Genomic DNA, 22289 nt, shown 5'->3' with positions numbered 1-22289 from the left:
AATACTGAATTAACTAATATAACGGATTTTAATACTGTTTTAAAAAGACAAAGAAGAAATATTTTATATCTAAAATAAAACATTTTGCCTCAGTCAAAGAAAGACTTCTCTCCTGCTTTTCATTACATATTTTAATTCAAATTCTATCAGACTCTAATTAAGAGAAAAATATGGTATTAGCGATCATACAGTTACAAATATTGCTTTTATGTCAAAATATTTCTTTCCAGAACATTTTTTCATTCTCACAAACTTTGAACGATTTATTCATTTATCATTTTCTTGACTCGGGTGTTGAATCGGCACACTCGCATAGAAAAAAATGTGTCAACAATAAAATATGATTCATTATTTCTTGCTATGTCAAAATAAAAACTATGCCAAAATAAAAACTATGCCAAAATAAAAACTATGCCAAAATAAAATCTATGCCAAAATAAAAACTATGCCAAAATAAAAACTATGCCAAAATAAAAACTATGCCAAAATAAAAACTATGCCAAAATAAAAACCATGCCAAAATAAAAACCATGTCAAAATAAAATCTATGTCAAAATAAAAACTATGTCATTAATTTTTGTAATCGTCTTCATCTTGATGCTGATTTGGACAAACATTTTATTTTTTGTTGGGGTTGGGAAACATTTACCTACCTCACATCACGGCTGTGATACCAGGCATCGGTGAATGTAAACCAAATCCCCTACAATGATGAAAGCAATTTTTTTTTTCAAGTAACTTTTGCATTTTTCACTTTGAGTTTTCTTTCTTGACAAAAAGAAAAGATTACACTTGTTGTTCAGCTTTTAAAACGAAATTTTCTTGTTGCAACAAATCAACTTCATTAAAACTTGTCATCTGTTGTCAGATGATTGTGCACTTTTTCCAACAGCTTATTACCATTGTTAGCGTCCGAGGTTCATCATGCCATCCATTGAGCCGATTCCTGGTAGACCTAATTACACCAATCATAGGAAAATCTCCATCATACGTCAAAAATTCAGCTTAGTTAGTGGAAATAATAAACTCTTATTTTTTTTTTTACACGGTGGTCACCACTTATCAAGGCCTGGAAGCCACTCAGGGATAAGGGTTATTGCAAGTACAGTACGTTAGTGTGGAGATTTAATGAAGTGTTTACTTAAGAGGGCGGTTCATTAGGAATTTGTTAACGTTGGACTTGAAGACATCCAAGTTGTAGTCAGGTGGGAAGCAGGCAGACGGAACAGAGTTCCACAGGTGTGCAGTTCTAAGAAAGAAGCTTTGTTCATGGAATCCACGTTTTGATTTAGGCACAGGTATACAGTGGGGGAAATTTTTCACAGTGGATTCAGCTAGACGGGTGTTTTTCGTGAAAGATTGGCGAGGGGAGACCAGATTGGAGTTCAGACGAGCACCTGCCATGGAAATAACGATAAAACAAGGATAGGCTCGCAATGTCTCTTCTGTGGGAGAGAGGTTGCAGGGTAGAGAAAAGGGCATCCCCCACTAAGCCACAAAGTCTATTTTGTACTCTGTCAAGGCAGGATAGGCTGTTTTAGCAGCTCCTGCCCAGATATGGCAGCAGTATTCTATCCAGACGAGCTGACTTCTGATGCTTCACTGAAGGAACGCATTTGCATCCCAATTGACAATATAACGAAGACGTTGGCCTTCTGTGTAAAAACTACATACTTCAATGATGAGATCTGCAATGGGTATGCTTTTATTATTTGAAGATCTTCATAAGGAAGGTCAATTCTTACCTTTCGATATGATCGGCAGTAGGTACATGCTGATGGATGAGGATAGAGCTGTGAGGACATAAAGGACGCCTTCTTTTAAGCGGACAAACGGAGTGGCCAACACAAAACAGCATAAAACCTGAAAAAAGTCAATTAAAATATTGGAATTTTCACACGTTTTGTTTTTACATTTTAACGATGAGTCATCACTAACAAAAAAAAAGAAAAAAAAAAATGCTTACAGATAATGATTAACGCAAGACAGATAGCATCTTGACAGGTGAATGATGATGAATACTATGAGAGGACTGGAAATCTTTACACATGATTCACTTAAAACAACAACATACCAAGAAAACGGCAATGTATTCATCTTTGTCAGAAACACAGACCATGGAATGTGAGACATAAAGGATAAAATAACAGCAATCGCTACAAAACATTTGAAAGTAAACACGAAGTCAACTTTCATACTCCTCATGGTCCATTTTCTACTTCATGTAGTCCACTTTCTACTTGACGTGGTCCACTTTATACTTCCTTTCTAATTTGCATGGTTCACTTTATACTCTCCATGGTCCACTTTCTAGTCTCTTATGGTTCCCTTTATAGGGTCCACTTTCTAATTTCCATGTAAGGAGTAAAATAATTTTTAAAAATACCCAAATACAAATTATGTTTTTAAATTGTTGAGGAGATGAGGATCGATAATTTTGTATTATTTGGGCTACTGTGCTCATCTTGAGTGTTATTTTCACGGCACATATTTTGAAATTACATTTTTCTCTCCAGTGTAGGAGATGATAATTATAACCAATCGAAGGATTCAAACATCTTTGACTTCATAGTCTGGTATTCAACCACCAGGCTATCAGAAATTAGCATGTGCTGGGTTCAAATCCACACACACCTCCAAACACCCAGGCAACGCCGGGTACCTCCCCCCTCCCCCGCTAGTCTATAATATAAATCTCACCTGTCTGTTTAAATGTATGTATATTTGTATGTTTGCCTAAAACTTTTGACAGAGGTGACGGATTTTTTTTTTTTTTTTTTTTTTTTTTTTTAATTACATTTTCACCCCAAACAAGGCAAATTGCCACTTTGGTGTAGGGGGCTACTATCAGGGGCAACAACTACTGGGGTACTATGTAGGGATTTGGGCAGCAAGGTGTCGGTTCACGTTACACTTGAACTTCTGCACGTCAGTACTGTTGGGGAAGCAGGGACCTGGAATGGAATTCCAGAGTCTTGCGGTTCTGGGGAAGAAACTATTGGAGTAAAAAGATCTTTTACATCTAGGGACCTCTACAGTGTGGGGGTGGGATCTAGTAGCCTGTCGGGTTTGTCGAGGGTGCTCGCGTCGTGGGGGCACAAGTGATTGCAGTTCATCAGAGAATTCACCACTAAAATACTTGTAGAACAGGCAGAGGGATGCAACATTTCGTCGATGGGACAGAGGCTGAAGCTTAGATGCCAGTTCAGGGCCTATCAGATTTGCGACTCTCTTTTGAACCTTGTCAAGGAGCGAGAGACTAGTAGCAGATGCACCAGCCCAGATGTGGCAGCAATACTCCATACATGGGCGAATGGTGGCCTTATAGAGGTACAGGATACTTTCGGGTGTTAGTAGTTTTCTAGCACGGTAGAGAGAGCCTACCTTTCTTGCAGCGGCCCTGGCAATGCCTTCAATGTAATTGTTCCAACTCATGTTTCCTGTGAACGTTAGGCCAAGGAGTTTGAAAGATGGACTCTCAGATAAAGGGTCGTTGGCCATTGCTATTGGTGGTAGAGAGGGTTTCTTGTAATTATTGAATGAAACTAGTTTAGTCTTGGCAGCATTGAACGCGACCAACCACTTTTGTCCCCATTCCACTACAGATTGGAGGTCTTCCTCTAGTGTTTCTGCCATTTCTTTAGAAATGTGTTCATTCGTCTTCCTGTCGTGTCTGCCATAGAGTGTAGTGTCATCAGCATATATACCCATCTCAGAGGCAATGTTGTCGGGGAGGTCATTTATGAATATCAGGAACAATAGAGGTCCAAGGATAGAACCCTGGGGCACTCCCGCATTTATATCATATTGTTTAGATGTGCGACCGTCGAGGACTACCTGGATTTTTCTCTTATCTAAGAAGGATTTAATTATGTTAAGTATTCTACCAGTGATACCGTAAGATCTAATCTTCCTGAGGAGACCCTCATGCCATACCCTGTCAAAAGCCTTAGATATATCTAGAGCTACCGCTCTGCCTTCCCCCGCTTTGTCCAGTGATTGGTATATACGTTCAGAGATCACGGTGAGGATGTCTGCTGTGGAACGGGCTTGTCTAAATCCATATTGTTTGTCAGTCAGTAGTTTAGCATCTGTAAGATGATGGACTAGAGCATGGTTAATTATGGTCTCAAATATTTTGGCAAAAAGTGGGAGGAGGCTAATGGGGCGATAATTTGATGGGTCTGTCCTTTCGCCAGAATTCTTGAATACTGGTACAACAGAAGCAGTTTTCCAACAGCCCGGAAAGCAAGCTTCATTAAGACATTTGTTGTAGAGTTTGGAGAGAACTGGAGCTACTTCGGCTGAGCACTTTTTTAATAGCACAGCTGGGATAAGATCGGGTCCACATGCTTTTGAGGTGTCAAGGTTTTTTATGATAGCATGCAACTGAGCAGGGGTGGTTTTCAGATCGTCTAGTGTGGCGTCTGTCCGCATAGGAAAATCAGGTAGGGGGTGGTTGGAAGGGTCCAGTGTGGAGTTTGAGGCAAACCGACTGGCAAGCATGTTAGCCTTGTCGGTTGCTGAGGAGACAACCTCGTGATTGTTGGTTAGTGGGGGAATTGTTGATTGCCCATTATTTACTACACTGTTGTAGATTTTCCAGAAGTCTCGAGTTCCTAGTTTTTGTGCTTCGATGCGCTTTTTAGTGGTTTCCGTAAATTCTCTCTTAGCTGTCGCTATTTCTTTCTTAACGTTATTTCTAGCTTCTATATACTTCAGTCTGTTTGAACTGGACTTATGTCGGTTAAACCTACGGTATGCATGCTGCTTTTGAGTAATGGCAGTTGCACAAGTCGACGTAAACCATTGGGGAGAGTGGGGCTTACTATAAAATTTCCGCATGGGAACATGCGCTTCGATTGCAGTTTTGAACCAGTCAGTGGTCTCGTTTGCACACTGTTCAGCAGGGAGAGAGAAAATATTTTTCCATGGAGCATCTCTAATTAGTTCCCTGATGGCTTCCCAGTCAGCCTTATTATAATATCTCGTTGTTTTGAGCACTGGCTCTTCAGTTTTGGGACTAGAGTTTAGGGCGATTTCAACCATTATCACTGCATGATCAGCGTTCCCGAGTGGGCTGTGGGCCTTCGCTATGCAGTCATCGGGAACTGTGGTCAAAAACAGATCTAGAAGTGATGCGTGTTGTTCTTCCTGGTCAGGGAAACGGGTTGGAAACGTAACAATTTGTGATAGGGAGTGAGATATAGCGAAGCTATGGGTTGTGCTGCCCGCTGCATCTGTGTGAGTAGAGAATCCAAGCCAGTTTTTGTGGTGGACATTAAAGTCACCAAACACATGTATTTGTGCGCTAGTGTCGAGGGACAGTGCCGTGTCTATGCTGTCAGATACTTTGTTTATTATGGAGCAGTCCTGAGTCGAGGGAGAGCGGTAGAGAAAATAATAGTAGCTAATACTGTGTTGCACGTTTAGTCTAAAGCACATAAAGGCTTGATCATCTGTTTCTAGGTCTGTTTCTCTAGTCAAGGGAAGGGTATTACGAATGTAAACTCCAAGTCCGTGCATATGTCTGTCAGAGTCCTTACGGCAGAGTGGGAGATATCCAGGCATGTTAAAGTGGTTAGAGGGAATGGAGGAGTGTAGGTTAGTCTCACTTAGTGCTAAGATATCCGGGGTATTTGTTAAGAGAAATGCTTCAACATCAGCTAAGTTAGTTCTAAGCCCACGGATATTTGTGAATGAGAGCCTCAAGGGAGGAGGCAAGTTGAATTTGTTTGTCCCTAATCCTGGTTTAAGCTTATTTTTAGATTGTACTGTCGTCATATTTTTTTTTTAAGAGTTTCGGTAAGGGGGAGCTAAACAAGAGGTTATGCGGAGCTTCAGACATGCATCACAAGTAGACCATCAGTATCGTTTTGAAACTCGATCCTTCAAACAGCAAATATCGAAAAATTGGCTAAAAACATTTATTCCTTCACCCTCAACTGGGAACTTTTCTACAAGGAGGGGTCGCTTTTTCACCGATATTTTTGAAAGTCATCCCCTCTTTTTGATTGACTAGCCTTAATTTAAACCTTCGCCACTTCCGGTTTGGCGATGGGCGCAACGGCAAAGACATCACTTTTATTTTTTCATGTTATTTTCCTTCTTCGCGGTATGGGTTTGAGCCTGCCTGCCTACTACCACTTTTTTTTTTTAAATTTTTTTTTGCTCAACACACACCTTCAAACACCTGGGAAATGCCGGCCACCCAGGATAATTAGTAATAAATAGTGATATTTACAACTAGAAATAAAAGAAAATAGGTTTAAGGCTCTTAAAATACATACTAGAATTGTCCACAAAGACTCATGGCACAGTGATTAGACTACTTGGAAAAAAATCAATTGTAAAAAGTGACATTCTCCTGAAGGTTCAATTCTCAGTGTGGGTGATCAAAAAATATGATTGCGAATTACTTAGGACCTTTATCCAGTCATGGCTGATGAAACAAGAGCATGCTACCCCCAAGAAGTAAATAAAGGGTACGGTTCGAAATTCCATTCAAATTTCCGAGTTCGACAGAAACATCCCTGAGTTTGACATGATACATTTGAAGAAGGCCGAAGGTTACGTCGACCGAAACATTGTGAAAATAGCACTGAAGATGAGAACAGTGGTCCAATGAATCCAAATACGAATAAACAATCCTCATCTCAAAAATTTAGGGATGCTATTTTTTTATAACTTTGTATATTGAAAGATGAAACGGTATAGAATTTATAATTCCTGTATTTCTGTGGCGTCAAGTAGCTAGAAGTGAAACAGTCTCAAGCTATTGTTTGTAATGAATCAGATACATACTGACCAGTTATCCACTTAAGGTGAGAGGTGCATTTAATTAGACAATTACTTTCTATGGTCCACTTTTTATTCTTCATGTAATGCGAAGAATGATTTTGACAAAAGTATTCCAACAATTTATTTTGATCATTTTATTTGTTTGCTTTATCCATTTTATGGTAAAACAAAATTAACTATGTTGGGATTTTTTTAATGTTGAACACCTATTGTATATTATTATTATAATTATAGTTAATTTAAACATTATTATAGTTTTATTATTATAAATGTAGTGATTTAAAACATTGTTTTTGTGAACTTTACAAAATTTTTTTTTTTTTAAATAAATACAAAACATGTAACAGAGAAAAGAATTGCTCTACATCAAATTTCGAGTCATATTGATACATCTTTAAAATCAATCATAATTAATAAAAACATTTTTTAAAACACTTCATCAAAATCTTCAATAAATATAAAAGCGAAAATGTATGTATGTTCGCTTTTTCTGTATGTCAACAAAAGGCTTTTTTCAGAGAAGCGGTCGGTCGGTTCACAACTTTTTAAAACTTTTTATATCACATAAATTGTAATATCTCACAGTTAACAACGAAGTTCGTCTGTCTATTTAATTTGCTCGATTTCGAGAAGATAAATATTCAACATTTGTCGCTCGCCGCATGTGGGTTAGTCTTTTTCCTATAACATCTTGGGAAAACAAAAATAAAAAAAAGCGTTCCACAGTAAATGAAATACTATCCGGCAGTCAAACTTGACCTCATTAACTCATTAAAACGGGCACCTGCCAAATCCAAGTAATTAAATAAATTCAAACGTGTTTCCGTTAGCATCTCGCAGTGGGGTAATGGTTAACGTCACATGTTTTTTTTTCACACTTTAATTTCCAACTTTGCCTCAAGGGTTTGGGTTCGATCCTCATACTTACTTTTTTTTTTTTTTTTTTTAACCCCCCACCCCCGGAGTTTCCACACACACCTTCAAACACCCGGGCAACGCCGGGTACCCCTCGCTAGTTTAAAATAAATACGAAACATGTAATAGAGAAAAGAATTGCTCTACATCAAATTTGGAAACAATACATTTTTAAAAAGGATCAATGTTATATGTATTACTTTCTATAAGTTTTCTACAAATATCGATAATGTTTTTCAAGAGGACGGATGTTTGCTCAAAATACCTCAATATTTTCAGCCGTCCATAAGTGTGGGGCCTTGTTAGCCAGCATTTGCAGATCGATCAAAATGGTTTTTTTCACAGCTTGACGAGGATCGTTCTCCAAGTATTTCAGTAGCAAAGACACCTGGTGCGGAATGTCCAACAGGGCGTGGGCAGCCAACTTAGACATGCTGTGCAGAGTCAACATAATAAAATTTCTGGCAGGATAACTCTGAAGGAGGAGCAGACAAACTTCCCGGGCCTGAAAATAAAGCGAACGCAAAATTTGTTAAATTCAAATTACTGTTACGCCAGTAATTAGCAACAGAGTTAGCTCGTGTGAATTTTGGCAAGCGTCATATTAGTACATGTCAGGATAACCTGGCAGCAAACAGAAATGTATCTATCAACAGGTGATGTGATTAAAAGTGGCAGGTGCTCGACTGAACTCCAATCTATGGTCCCCTCTTGCCAAACGTTCATAAATAAACACTCAACTAGCTATAACCACTATATACGATTTTCCCCACTCTCTAAAAGTGCCTAAATCTAAATGCAGATTCCATGAACAAAGTTTCTTTCTCAGAACTGCCCGTTTGTGGAACACTGTTCTGCTGGTCTGCTTCCTAGCTGAATACAACATAGTAGCCTTCAAGTCCACTGCAAACATAATCAAATGCTACCCAATTTACACTATCAACGATTACTACAATACCAACTTACATTCGTTAACCCTTATTCTCAAATGTGGCCTTCAGGCCCTGATAAGTGGTGACTCCCAAGTTAAAAAAAAAAAAGCAAAGCTCAACTTCCCAGACAAAGTGCACTAGAAATGCAGGTGTCAAATGATATGAAAATAGAAATGAAGTCACATGTCCGCACAAGAGAACAGAGTTTCTAAGTCAGTCTTTTTCGGGGAGCAGTACAGAAAGATGGTGTAAGGATGTAAAGAATTTTACTGACGCGTTTGCATCACTCAATATCCAAGTTAGAAAAATAAGCTATATGTAAACAAGTTCTTCTTGAGCTGTGTCCATAAATAAAATTTTACCCAATTTACACCATTAATGATTACTACACTACCACCTTACATTCATTAACTCTTGTCCTCGAGTGGCCTTCGTGCCTTGATAAGTGGTGATTCCCAAGTAAGTAAAAAAAAAAAAAAAAAAAAAAAAAAAAAGATAGGAAGGAATAAATTTTAAGTAGATAGTTTCTCTCCTTGTGAGCAAACTCTCTAAATAAAACCTTTAAAAACTCAGTAAGATTTCATTGTGTTTTCACGCATGAATAATTATTTGCCTTAGTTGAATAGAAGATCACCAACCACTAGAGGAGATAACATGGCCACTCAGGAAATGCAGTAATGATGAAATAAGTGACGATGCAAGTAATATATATGCATAAAAAGACTTCATTTGATCCGAGTCTTGATTGCTCACAAGCAAAAACGTGTGACATCATCATTTACCGTAAACCGTTATACTACTGTTCTCATTGTTGATGTTAATTTCACGTTTTGGCTCAAACCTTCTTCAGGGGTATCTTGTCGGATTTGAGAATCTGCACAGAATTTTGAAATGACGTCATGTGTGCAGTACGAACAAGACAGTGTAATGATGTAAGGAATTTTACTGACATCTTTGCGCATACACGTCTCTTAATTTGCAAGTTAGAAAAAAAAAAAAAAAGCTAAGAAGGAATTAATTTTAGCTATGTAGTCTCTCCCCTCATGAGCAAACTCTAAATAAAACCTTTAAAAACTCAGTAAGATTTCATTGTTTTCATGCATGAATACTTATTTACCTTAGTTGAACAGAAGATCGCCGACCACTAGATGAAATAACACTGCCACTCAAGAAATCTGGTGACAATGAAAAAAGCGATCATGCAGAGAATATGTATAAAAAGACTTTATTTGATTTGGGTCTTAATCTGTATAAATTGCATCTTTATGAAAGCAACCATGTGCGGCATCATCGTTAAATGTAAAATGTTACACTACTCTTCTCATCTTTGATGTTAATCTCACAACGTTTCGACTCATGTAACTTCCGACCTTCTTCAAGTGTATTATGTTGAACTCAAGAATCTTTCTGTCAAATTTGGGAAGTACTTGTACAATTTAATCAAGACATTAAAAAATGAAAATATAAAAAAAAGGTTATATTGTATATATCCGTTATGGAATGAAGTTCTCAAAAAAAAAAAAATTTCACTTAATTTCATCAAGTAGTTTTTTTATTTTTTTATTTTACAGCGAAAAAAACAATTTGTTATGATACCAAGCAAAAAGTTTGATTTTTAGGCAGAAAAGCTAGTAATAAAGATGGGGAGGAGTCTCGGCACTTTACATAGAGTTATCTCCCCCTGGCGTGTTAAAAATTTCCATAATGGCTGACTTCAACGCGCTCTCATAAAAATGTGTTTTTCCACTGTAAAAAAAAAAAAAAATAAAAAAATAAAAAAACTACTCTATCAAATTAAATTAATTTTTTTTTTTCGGAGATCTTCAGTCCAAAACGGATACGTACAATATAACCTTTTTCGATATCTTCATTTTTTAATGTGTTGATTAAACTGCACATGTACCACTTGGGAATCTGCATGGAATTCTGAATGAAATCCTTTATTTAATTCAATGGTGTAACATGCTCCTGTTTCATTAGCCTTGACCATAAGTGCCCCCCCCCCCCCCAGTCACTTGCATATCACGTCAAGGGAGATGACAATGTTAGGCTTTTGCAAGAAAATGTCAATGTCCTCTTATATACAGTGCCTGGTATTCCCAAACAGTCACCCATCTGGTACTGACCATGCCTAATGTTGCTTAACTTTGGTGATCTAATGAGAATTGGCTTGTCAATGTGATTAGGCCATACACAAATAAATACACATTGGTCTTTATTACAGAGTACCTATTTACAATGCCTCCCCACGGGACATAGACACCAGGGTCGTTTTTTAATGTAGAGAAAAGGAACAAAAATATAAATGGCCTTAGTTGTGAAGGATTTCTCCTCCACAGAGAAAACAAGAAATTGAAAGTGCAGCGTCCGAAGAACAGATACTACACTTTGAGTTTTATATTTTTTATTCACTCTGAAAGTTTACAAACCAAAACAGAAATAAACAAAAAATTAGGCACAAGGCCACTCAAAATTGGGGAAAGGGGTTTCTATGGTCATCCTCGTCCCTCTACCTTTGCTAGTTTATGCTGATCCTAGCTAAAGTTCTCATTCACCACAATACCTCAAAAGCACACCGGGGGTCATCCTACCTATGATTCCGAAATCACATCGTGTTTTTTTAATATTTTCTTTTCTTTTTTTTTTATAAGCAATAAAATAAATTTGTAAGCGTAAAACTTTATAAAAAGTCATTTGTACTTTAATCTTGGCCCGAAGGCCAAGAACGTCTTATGTGTATATAAGAGGTCTTTATTATAGAGTAGAGGATAGTCATTTGGACACAGGTGGGCTTAAAGCCGAATTGATCACATGAAAGCAATAAAGAATAAAAAGAAAGTCAAACTGTTTTACCTTTGTTGCTGTGTCAGCATCATGGTGCATGTGTTGCAAAATGGGAATTAGCTTAAGTTTGAGGTCGACTGGCGATTCAACTCTTTCGATCATCTCGGCAATTTTATCGCAGATGCTGGCAGAAAACGTCCTGCATAAAAAGAAAAATGGTCAAACTGAAAATTGCTCAAAGTTTTTGGTGTCAACGTGTTGGTGATGCTGTGAGACATGCAAAGTGAATTTGAATGAAAACAAAAAAAAATCTTCAATATAGATAAGCAATAATATTTATTATATTTCTCTGTCCGTCTATTCCACATTTTCTCAGAAAATACTGGACTGATCTAGCTGAAATTTTGTAAGGAACTTTGTTATCGTAAAGTGCCGTGAATTAAATATTATGGCATCTGTTTGATGAACAATTAGGGACTGATTAGTATTTAATGCAATAATGAGCACAAATTTAACAATATTCAGCGATCAATTTGGCATAAAGCACTCATTTGCAGGCTATAACTTTTGTCCGTTTTTAACGGGCTAAAAAGTTTACTTTATTCATGTTTTTACAAGTGAAAAAGAATTACTTATTAGTGTAAACGTATAATTGAAGAGTGCTGCAAGGCATGCCCGATTCAAAATATTGTCTCTCTGGAAAATGATGCTGGAGGCAGATAAAAAACTAAATAGCTGGCAGGAAATTATGGAAATTCTACAGTTAATAAAAGAAAAAAAAGAAGAGTAAGATGGAGAAAAGGGGGGGGAAGTGAAATAAAAGGAGAGAAAAAAAGAGGCGAGAGCGAAAGGAGAGAGAGAAGAGAGAGGAGAGAAGAGAGAGAGAAGAGAGAGGAGAGAAGAGAGAGAGAAGAGAGAGGAGAGAGAGAAGAGAGAGGAGAGAAGAGAGAGAGAGGAGAGAAGAGAGAGAGAGGAGAGAAGAGAGAGAGAGGAGAGAAGAGAGAGAAGAGGGAGAGAAGAGAGAGAAGAGGGAGAGAAGAGGGAGAGAAGAGAGAGAAGAGGGAGAGAAGAGAGAGAAGAGGGAGAGAAGAGAGAGAAGAGGGAGAGAAGAGAGAGAAGAGGGAGAGAAGAGGGTGAGAAGAGAGAGAGAAGAGAGAGAAGAGAGAAGAGAGAGAAGAGAGAGAAGAAAGAGAGATGCAAGAGAGAGAGATGCAAGAGAGAGAAGAGAGAGAGATGCAAGAGAGAGAGAGAGATGCAAGAGAGAGAGAGATGCAAGAGAGAGAGAGATGCAAGAGAGAGAAGAGAGATGCAAGAGAGAGAAGAGAGATGCAAGAGAGAGAAGAGAGATGCAAGAGAGAGAAGAGAGATGCAAGAGAGAGAAGAGAGATGCAAGAGAGAGAAGAGAGATGCAAGAGAGAGAAGAGAGATGCAAGAGAGAGAAGAGAGATGCAAGAGAGAGAAGAGAGATGCAAGAGAGAGAAGAGAGATGCAAGAGAGAGAAGAGAGATGCAAGAGAGAGAAGAGAGATGCAAGAGAGAGAAGAGAGATGCAAGAGAGAGAAGAGAGATGCAAGAGAGAGAAGAGAGAGAGATGCAAGAGAGAGAAGAGAGAGAGATGCAAGAGAGAGAAGAGAGAGAGATGCAAGAGAGAGAAGAGAGAGAGATGCAAGAGAGAGAAGAGAGATGCAAGAGAGAGAAGAGAGAGAGAGATGCAAGAGAGATAACTTGCTAGCAACGAGTTACTTTCACATTGATCTGTGGTGATGTAATTGCGAGTTATTGAAGTGATGTTGTGAGACCTGGGTTGAATATATAGCAATTTATTTGAATGAAAAACCCTTGGTAGAGATCAATAATATTTATTAATATATTTACAACTGAAAGAAAAATTCAGTGTTTATGCAGTTTAGCAAAGATATTAACAAAACGAAAACAAAGAAAAATCTCTGTGATGCACGTTCCTGTTATGGAATGAAGTTCTGATAAAAACTCCAGCGTTGTTGCAGACTATTTAACCAAGATGGGCATCAAGACAGTTCCTCACCCTCCCTATAGTCCAGACCTTGCTCCCTGTAACTTTTAGTTATTCCCTAAGCTCAAGGAAAATCTTAGAGGCTGTCGTTATGAGACAATTGATGAGATGAAAGAGGCCGTGACAGGAGTCATTAACACGCTATCGTTAACAAAAGGACTTCCATGGAGCCTTCCAGACATTGTTGGAAAGATGCAACAAGAACATTACAGCCGAAGGAGATTATTTCAAAGGTGACTAGAGTTTCATGTGTGTACTTTCAATAAAAATGCCCACACGAAAAAAGTCTGGAAACTTATTGAAATTGAACGCACCTTGCAGATTTGGCTGCTTTGCTTTACAGCACACACGCATTAAAAATGGCTTGGTTATAGTCAAACTTGCTCTTTCTGGACTTCCAGATTTCTATTGTCCATTTAGCCAGATGATTAGACATGGTCAAGCAGACAAGAAAATCATTCTCAACATTCTCATCTGAATATCAATCAGAAGGGACCATATCTTGCTTCTCACTGTCTTCCTGTCTGTGAAGCAAAAACAGGAAGTCAAAGTGAGCAGATAATCTTAACTATAACCAGTGATTATCCAAATACGTGTGACATGATGAACTCCAACAAACTACAGACATCATGTTGACGTACGTTTAACTTGTAGCAGTCACTATAAAAAACTATTTCCTCTTGTAGATTAATGCCCCCCCCCCTCTCCTTGCTAACTGATGCGGCCAAGCACTGACCAGTCAGCTACTAGGACACATTAATCCTATATGTCCCTTAAAAAACTAATTACCCCTGTCAGGAACTAGCCAGTAGCCAGAGAGGAGCTCTGACCACCAAAGAAGACAGACTTCTTTCCTCTCACTCTGTGTCCACTGAATTACCCCAAAGGCTGCAACTACTTCACTGAAGACCTCCACTGGACAACCTGGGGACACTAAATTTCTGCCTTCTGACACGAGAATACCCAAGAACTTTCTATTACTTTTCTTTTTTTCACCTTGGACACAGTCCTTTTTTCGAAATAAACCCTTTCGTTTTCTTGTTCTAAAAAGAGGTGTTGGTTAATTATTGTGTTGCAAATTAATCTTTTATTAGGGGTTCTGTGCACTCTCGCATAAAAACTACCTAAAGCCCTTTTCAAGGTGCACTAATTAAAAATGACCCTTCAACGCGAGTTAGTTTTCTTTTGACAACCCAAATCCCAGGTAGCTGCAGCTGTGATTCCCCCTTCCCTCTGAACACCTGTTCCAAAGTATCATGAAGCGATTTAAAAATGTACGATGTAGCACGTTTTGCAAGTATATGTGAATGGCAGATATAGTTGTTAGATGCTTGACCAAGGGAAAGGGGGGGGGGAGTGTAGAAATCGGAAAATATCTCTGGCCAAAGTCAGACCACCCAAGAGATATTCTGTTTGTTTGGAAAAGTAAGTGCCTCATTTAATGGAAGAGTCCCACTGGGATAGACTTTGTGAAAGAAACAATGCCTGCAGACCAATTAGATATTATTTCTGTTCTGGCCGAACAATAACCGCCAACAAAAGTCCAGAGTTAGTCAGGGATGAAGAAACCTCAGAGGAGGAGGAACAAGAGTGGGAGTTGGAGTTGAATGTTGGGGAGAAGGCAGTTGGTTTTGATTAAGTTGGAGTCGACTCAGTGTGGGGACTCTAATGGGTTATATGGGTATGTTGGCCTGATCGAGCAAAGATTTGCAAGTCTGTCATTTAACCTTGTGATAGTGAATGCCATTTATCCAAAATAATAAACATTATTAACTTATATATAAGATTTGTGGTTGGCGTTTCTGTTTTTTAGCGATATTAACAACTTTGAAACGCTGTTATTTTAATTGTTTTCACTACGTTAGCGCTTTTAAGAGCTATAACCTCTTTTTGTTATTCATATGTGTGTGTGTGTGTGTGTGTGTGTGTGTGTGTGTGTGTGTGTGTGTGTATAAATACATCAACGTTATTTTTTATGGGACGCATTTATTTATTTACTTGCATAAAAGTATACATATGGACATGCGTGTTTCTGGCTTTTAGCTGTCATCAACATAAGTTCGATCCTAACTTATGCTGACGACGGCTAAAAGCTAGAAACATGCATGTCCATAGGTATACTTTTATGCACGTAAATAAATATATGGTAAGTAACCTTGTCTGTCTGAGGAACAGTCTTTACCAAACTCCTCTGTCAAGTTTTGGTCTAGAGACTTGAAACTTGATATATAGGAAATTTGAACCTATGGAACAAATTCGATTTGGTCTCTAGCCAGTAAAAAATAGCTGCTATGGGGTCAAAATTGAAAAACATTGGAACTCTGTAAGCATAAGTTGACTTAAAGTGCTCTTCTACACAAGCAAAAATATACAATCAAACGTTAAGCTCAGTTAAATTTTAATGTTTTCTCATCCATCTGACAACATATTAAATGGTTACAACTAAGACTGGAACGCTAAATGTTCTGGTTTTGATTCTAGCTGATGGCACCCAAGGCATTTTTTTTTTTTAATTTTTAAAATTACTATTATATATTAGGTACAATATAATAATCAATAGAGTATTGGCTCTATAATAATAAATATAAAATCTGTATGAATTAAAATATCATTTTTAAGCTTATTTTATGACCAGGCAATGCTGGGTGGCATGCTAGTAGACGAAAGTTTGGAAGATTAATGCATCTTGCATCTGGTTTAAAAGTTGCTGTCGTGCTGCCATGTGGTTAAAAAGGGTTCTGCCATGTCGACACATGCTTAAAAGTTGCTGCTGTCATCGTCACATACTTTTTTCCTCTTCTCTTTTCCTTCTCTTCCTTCAATCTCGCTGTGATGTAATACTTGCGAGACGACTTGGTCATTTGCATACGTGTTAAATTTGCTTCATTACATTAGTTTTTAAAAAGCTCTCTTATTTAACTATTTTTAAATGGAAATCGCTCCAGACAAGACAAGAAGCCGCTTGATGTAAGGAACTAGAAAACAGTACTTCAAGGTCAAACACTAATCAATGATAAGTGTTAGATTCTAATCCAGAAAACAGCAAATTTTTCCCCTTTGTCAGAAACATCGCTCAGGGAATGTGAGGACTAAAGCACAAAATAAAAGTCCACTTTCTATTCTCTTCAAACTTATGCTTTATTTAAAAAACAAATTTTAAACTGACAAGGATAAAACAAAAACAGAATCAATACAGTTATTCTTACTTGGAACGTTCAGCAAAACATTCCGCAGCATAAACAGCCGCATCCACTTCAATTGCATCATGGGAATCCAGGCTGACAACGATGCTGTGATGAACGTTTTTCCTCTCAGCAATGATTGATGCAATACTACCAAGAGTTCTGAAACAACAAAGAAAGAAAAGATCTTTTTAAAATATGAAAAAAAAAAGTAAACTTCTTTTTATCAAGATTTTAAGAATTTGTGTTTTTATCAAAGAATTGCAAACATTTTTTTTTATTTATATAAATATTCACCCAATTTCAAATAACAAAATAGCTATTTTTTATAATTTATAATTGTAACAACAATTTTTAAAGAAATCTCAAGTATCTTACTTGAACTTACTCTGCATATTATTTTGGGTGACTTCATTTTAGCTTATACCTGCATCAATTTTGGATCATCTCATTTAAGTATACTCCTCTTTACTCATTCTACTAATTACTCCCATTTTTTTTTTTTAATTATCTTATTTGGACTTGCTCCTCCCACCAATCACACCATTTGGACTTGCTCCTCCCACCACTTGCAACAAATCCGACCAGAGGAGACGGTTGTACAAAATGATATGCATTGACCATGCATTTATTCCAGTATAAGATTATTTTACTCCTCACATTTAAACTGGAAGTAGTTTGACCATCGCTTACGAAGAAGAGCATGATCATGCAATTGTTTGTTTTTTTTACATGGAGTTCACCACTTATCAAGGCCCAATGGCCACTTAGGGATAAGGGCTATTGTGTGTACAGTAATCAAAGGGATAGTGTAGCAATAGTATTGGAGAATTGGTAAGGTGTCATTACTTAGGGGCGGGGGCGGTTCATCAGGAATTTGTTTGTGTTGGACTTGAAGACATCCAGGTTGAAGTCGGGAGGGAAACAGGCAAGCGGAACAAGGGCATACTGATGAGGTTTTCCAGGGTGTTGGGAAGCACTTCTCCTGTGGGTTCAGGAAGGGCTTGTTAGACCGATTCAAGCCCTGAAGTATTTCTTGCATGGCGAACATCTGTGGGGTGAATCTTTAGCAGAAGTGCTGAGTGCTCTGGCATTTCTAATGGTACATTTCCTCGTACTTTCTCCATTGCAAGCAGATTTAGTAATTGCAGCCTCTTTGTAGCTTGCGTCACGCCTTGGTTAGCTTTTCCCAAGAGTTAGAATATAAACTGAACTGTTCCTATTTACTATGCCTCCCCACGGGACAGAGTTAGACACCAGGGTCGTTTTTTAATGTGAAGAAAGGGAATAAAAATAAAAATTGTTACAGTCATGAAGGATTTCTCCTCCACTGACAGAGAACAAGAAATTGAAGTGTAGCATCTGAAGAACTGAACTGTTTGAGGGAGACATTCAGACATTTCTTGAACCGTTTTCATTGGACAGCTCACAATAAATAATTTTTTTCCGACTGGTATTTTCTTTTAAACATTTCATAATGTAGCTTTTGTTACTAATTTAGTAAATGTTTATTCCCACCTTTCTCTAATAGATGAAGGGGTGAGGGATAATACCTTACCTTAAAGTGATAGCTCTGGCTATCGGGTCATTGCTGTGCATAACAGAAAATATCCGACGGATGAAATCATCGACGTTCAAAACTTTGTCGAGGTGTTTTTCCGCTTGCTGCGTCACTTGCAAAATGCACAAACGGATGAAATTACTCCTGCAAAGACAACAATTTCCAACAAAGAGATTAAACTGAATTCAAACAAACATTCAATAAACGAAAAAGGGTCAACAGTTTTTTAAAAAATAGGAAAAAAAAAACCAAACGGATTTTGGTGGAAATCCATTTTATTTATGCTTTACATTTAAAAAAAAAAACAGAAACAAATAGAGCATGCAGGATTCTCCTCCACTAGTAAATAAATTCGTTCTGGCAAAAATTTACTTTCACCATGACTAATGCTTGTGCGAAAGTTAAAAAAAAAAAAAAAAAAAAAAAAATTAAGGCATAGTTATTGAGAAAAGCGCAAACAAACGAACAGACAAATTAATTTTATCCCTATAATGACCTGGAAAATCTGTTCCTGCAAAAATTTACTTTCACCATGTTGTGCAAAATGTTTAAAAATTCTTTTAAAAATCCGAAGTGTGGTTATTGAGAAAGTGCAAACGGACGAACGAGTGAATTATTGTGTCCAATCCCTCCCTTGCCCCAGAAAAAAAACAAAAAACAAGCAAGCAAAGGTCAAAAGAAGGTTTCTTACCCAGCACGGAAAACTTCAGCAAGTTTCAAGACAGCAGAATTTATAAGAATCGGGAATGGATATTTATGAAAAAGGCGAGGAAATCGCACAATGGCTTCACATTGATCACCAATCTTTTGCGATCGGAGCCCTGAAAAAAATAAAAATAAAAAATAATAATTAAAAAAACATTAGCTTCTGTTTTTTAATTTACAACCTAACATGAAAGACAAAGTAATTAAATTTGTTTAATGTTGAGAACATACGACAATTCAAGATTAGTCGTCATCTTCTTTCTTTCTCTCTCTATATATATATTTATATTTTAAAAAAAATTTTTTTTTAAAAAATGGACTCTCCTGTCGATTTTGACGCATGAGGTTTCGCCACAACAACTAAGTTGTTCAGGAATCCACACAGATGATTTATAATGGTGAAGGCTTTGTTTAGAACCAACCACACTTTTTGGTGTTACTCTTAATCTTTGTTGGTGCAAAAACAGAGCATAGTAGACTACAGGTTTTCACATCAAAGTTTTCCTTCTAGACGCATGTCTTAACGAAGACTGGGGAGCTTGGCTAATACCAGATGGGTGACCATTCAGGAAGGTTAGACGCTGTATGTACCAGCCGTCATAGACATTTCCAGGTTGGTATCTGGGAGTGCATTAATTCACTGGGAGAGAGGCATAGATATATATATTCATTTATTTTTATTTTATTTATAAAACAGTAAATGTTTATAATGTGTATAAATAATTATATATATATATATATATTTTTTTTTTTTTCACTGGTTATTTAATAACTTTACAAATAGTTCAGGATGTCTTTACTATTGGTAAAATTGATTTTATTAATATTAGGTTTTTAGTTTTTATTAGTAATGCTTCTAGTATTCCAAGTTTTCATTTATTATTGGCCTAAATGGTTCAAAACCAGTTAGATTAATTTATCCCTGACAATGAATCCAGAAGGATTGGCAAGTACTTGGACTTACAATAAATATGACGATTACATCAGCCAGTTTCTGCCAGAAGCGAAGATTCGGAAGTTGGAAAAGATAGAAAAAAAAAAAATATATATATATATATATATATATATATATATATATATATAAAAGTGAAACTGTCTGTCTGTGTGTGTGTGTGTGTGTGTGTGTCTGTGTACATTTCCCTACGAAATAAAATTGCCAATTTTAAGCCTACAGATTCGAAATTTGATATACAGAGTACTGAGATTTGGGAAAATCGATGTGATTGGTTTTCGGGCAGAAATTTGGCGATTAGGGGGTCAAAGTTAAACGATTTGACCTTTGAGAACTCTACCAAACTCCTCCTAGAATTTTGGGTCTAAACTCGTGAAATTTTAGATATAAGTTCCTTGGACATGGATCTAATTTAATAACTTGATTTGAGCCCTAAACAACTTTTAAGGGGTCATAATAGGGGTCAACGTTAAAAAAATTGACCTTTTTTTTTTTGTTTCTTTTTTTGCTTAGCACACACCTCCAAAACACCCGGGCGACGCCGGGCTGAAATGCTAGTAAATAAATAAAACATAAAGAATCAACATAAAAAAAACATTAGCTTCTGTTTTTTTTTTTTTTATTCACAATCAAACATAAAAGATGAAGTAATTAATAGACAAAAAAACGTCTATTTTATTTAATGAAATATGCCTAACAGTTTTTATTTGGATATTTATGCTATTAGGTATACCTTGTTCCTGATACTCCTACATATTAGGTATACCTTGTTCCTGATACTCCTACATATTAGGTATACCTTGTTCCTGATACTCCTACATATTGGCCGTAAAATTACAATATATTTTTGCCTGTTTTTAATTGTCACTTCATAATCAAGTACTTAAAATCCACCCCCACTTAATTTTTAATGCTTTTAGTTAAAATTAAAGTTTTACAATTTTTGTTTAAAATTTTAACCTTAATCTTTAATCATTAAAGTTTTAATCCTTACCATGTATATTTAAAAGTACTAGTTACACATAATGCAGGGGGGGGGGACGATAAAGTTGTCGCATTAAAGAAAGCAACACTACAACATTTTTTTTAAACGTCATTGAAAAAAAATCAATTCAAATAACTTATGTAGTAGAGCTGAAACCAAGCCTGGGTCTCTTTGGACTTGTGGGTCAGCGCTGAGTCCTACTGCCATACCCAGGGTCTACCAGCGACCACCTGATTGCATCAGGGGATCACCATACTTTTCAGAACATCCAGGTACACTTTGGTATTGACTTTCAAGCTGACTTCGAAAATGTGAGGTGGCATGATGTGGCCCTCATTTGAAGCCACACTAAAGACCATAACTGTGGCCAGAAATTTCATTGAGCTCCAGCGTTGAACCGTCTGGATTTGCATTATGAGAGTGCTGGCAATGGTCCTATTGTTATAATTTGGATCGGTAGAGAGCAGGAGTTGTACAGTGGCACATCTCTGATTTCACTTGTTGTGTCACTTTCAGACATGATAGAAGGCTCTTACCGTTCACAACTGACCAACTAGTAGATAGTCTGCAACAATAAAAAGAAAACCAATTTTCATCAAACGGAAATGGAATCATGTCGTCTTTTCTATCGTGGCAACTTTATTGTTCCACCCTGCATATTAATTTTATAGTCTTTAACATATAAGAATTTCAATTTGATAATTTTAATTTTTAATCCTTAATTATAAATCATTATTTTTTATTATCACTCGTAAAATAATTAAATTTAGGTATCAATTTATGTTTCTTCATCAGACCAGCTAGAATTAGAATTATATAAATCTATATCTATCTATAAAAGTGACAATGTGTGTGAAGACAGCTCTCAACCTATATACTCAACAAATTTTTGATCTATAGGCTTGAAATCTGGTATATAGTATATTCAAACACGTGAAAAAGTTTTTAATCAGCTATTATATGGAAAAAAGCGCTACTAAGGGATCAAAATAGAAAAATTGGTACTTATGGGGGGGGGGGTAATAAAATTTTTATCTGTCAACTGTTTCATGACTGCGCATGCGTGGATTTTTTACATGACAGCTCCCTAATGATAAAAAGGAGTCGGTTTGAAAACACTTTTGAAAAGCTTGTAGCAAGTTGGTCTAATGGTTAGCATACTTGACTTAAGGTTTTAGTTTAGATCTCAGCTCAAGTAATTTTTTTTTTTTTTTTTTTTACTTACAAAAAGGTGAACTGTTTAGAAAAAACATAATACTCGCATGCAGACGTCTCAGTTTCTTTTTTTTTTTTTTTTTTTTTTAAGGGATTTAACGTTACGTTTAATACCGGGCAATGCCAGGTACATTTGCTAGTAGATTAATAATCAAATAAATTTAATGACCTTTTTAACTTTTGCCTCCATCTCAAGGTTGATTGACACTTTTGGCCTACTTGACGA

General features: G+C 36.8%; 1 protein-coding gene across 1 annotated transcript in view; it reads right to left on the bottom strand.

Moving 5' to 3' along the window:
* LOC145260652 (integrator complex subunit 7-like) overlaps nucleotides 1-22289 on the bottom strand; it is a 116768-nt gene that overhangs the window by 70145 nt on the left and 24334 nt on the right. Inside the window, exons 2-7 of the mRNA XM_080118988.1 lie at nucleotides 18898-19027; nucleotides 18204-18350; nucleotides 16670-16807; nucleotides 11502-11631; nucleotides 7982-8221; nucleotides 1746-1863 (exon numbers count right to left, since the gene is read on the bottom strand). Coding sequence (XP_079975114.1) covers nucleotides 1746-1863; nucleotides 7982-8221; nucleotides 11502-11631; nucleotides 16670-16807; nucleotides 18204-18350; nucleotides 18898-19027 — 903 coding nt within the window. The remainder of the gene's footprint in view (nucleotides 1-1745; nucleotides 1864-7981; nucleotides 8222-11501; nucleotides 11632-16669; nucleotides 16808-18203; nucleotides 18351-18897; nucleotides 19028-22289) is intronic.

The sequence above is a fragment of the Euprymna scolopes genome, chromosome 36 (genome assembly GCF_053919585.1).
Source record: "Euprymna scolopes isolate OS-2025 chromosome 36, ASM5391958v1, whole genome shotgun sequence".
In the NCBI taxonomy this organism is placed as follows: domain Eukaryota; kingdom Metazoa; phylum Mollusca; class Cephalopoda; order Sepiida; family Sepiolidae; genus Euprymna; species Euprymna scolopes.
This window is presented reverse-complemented; position numbering and strand designations above follow the sequence as displayed.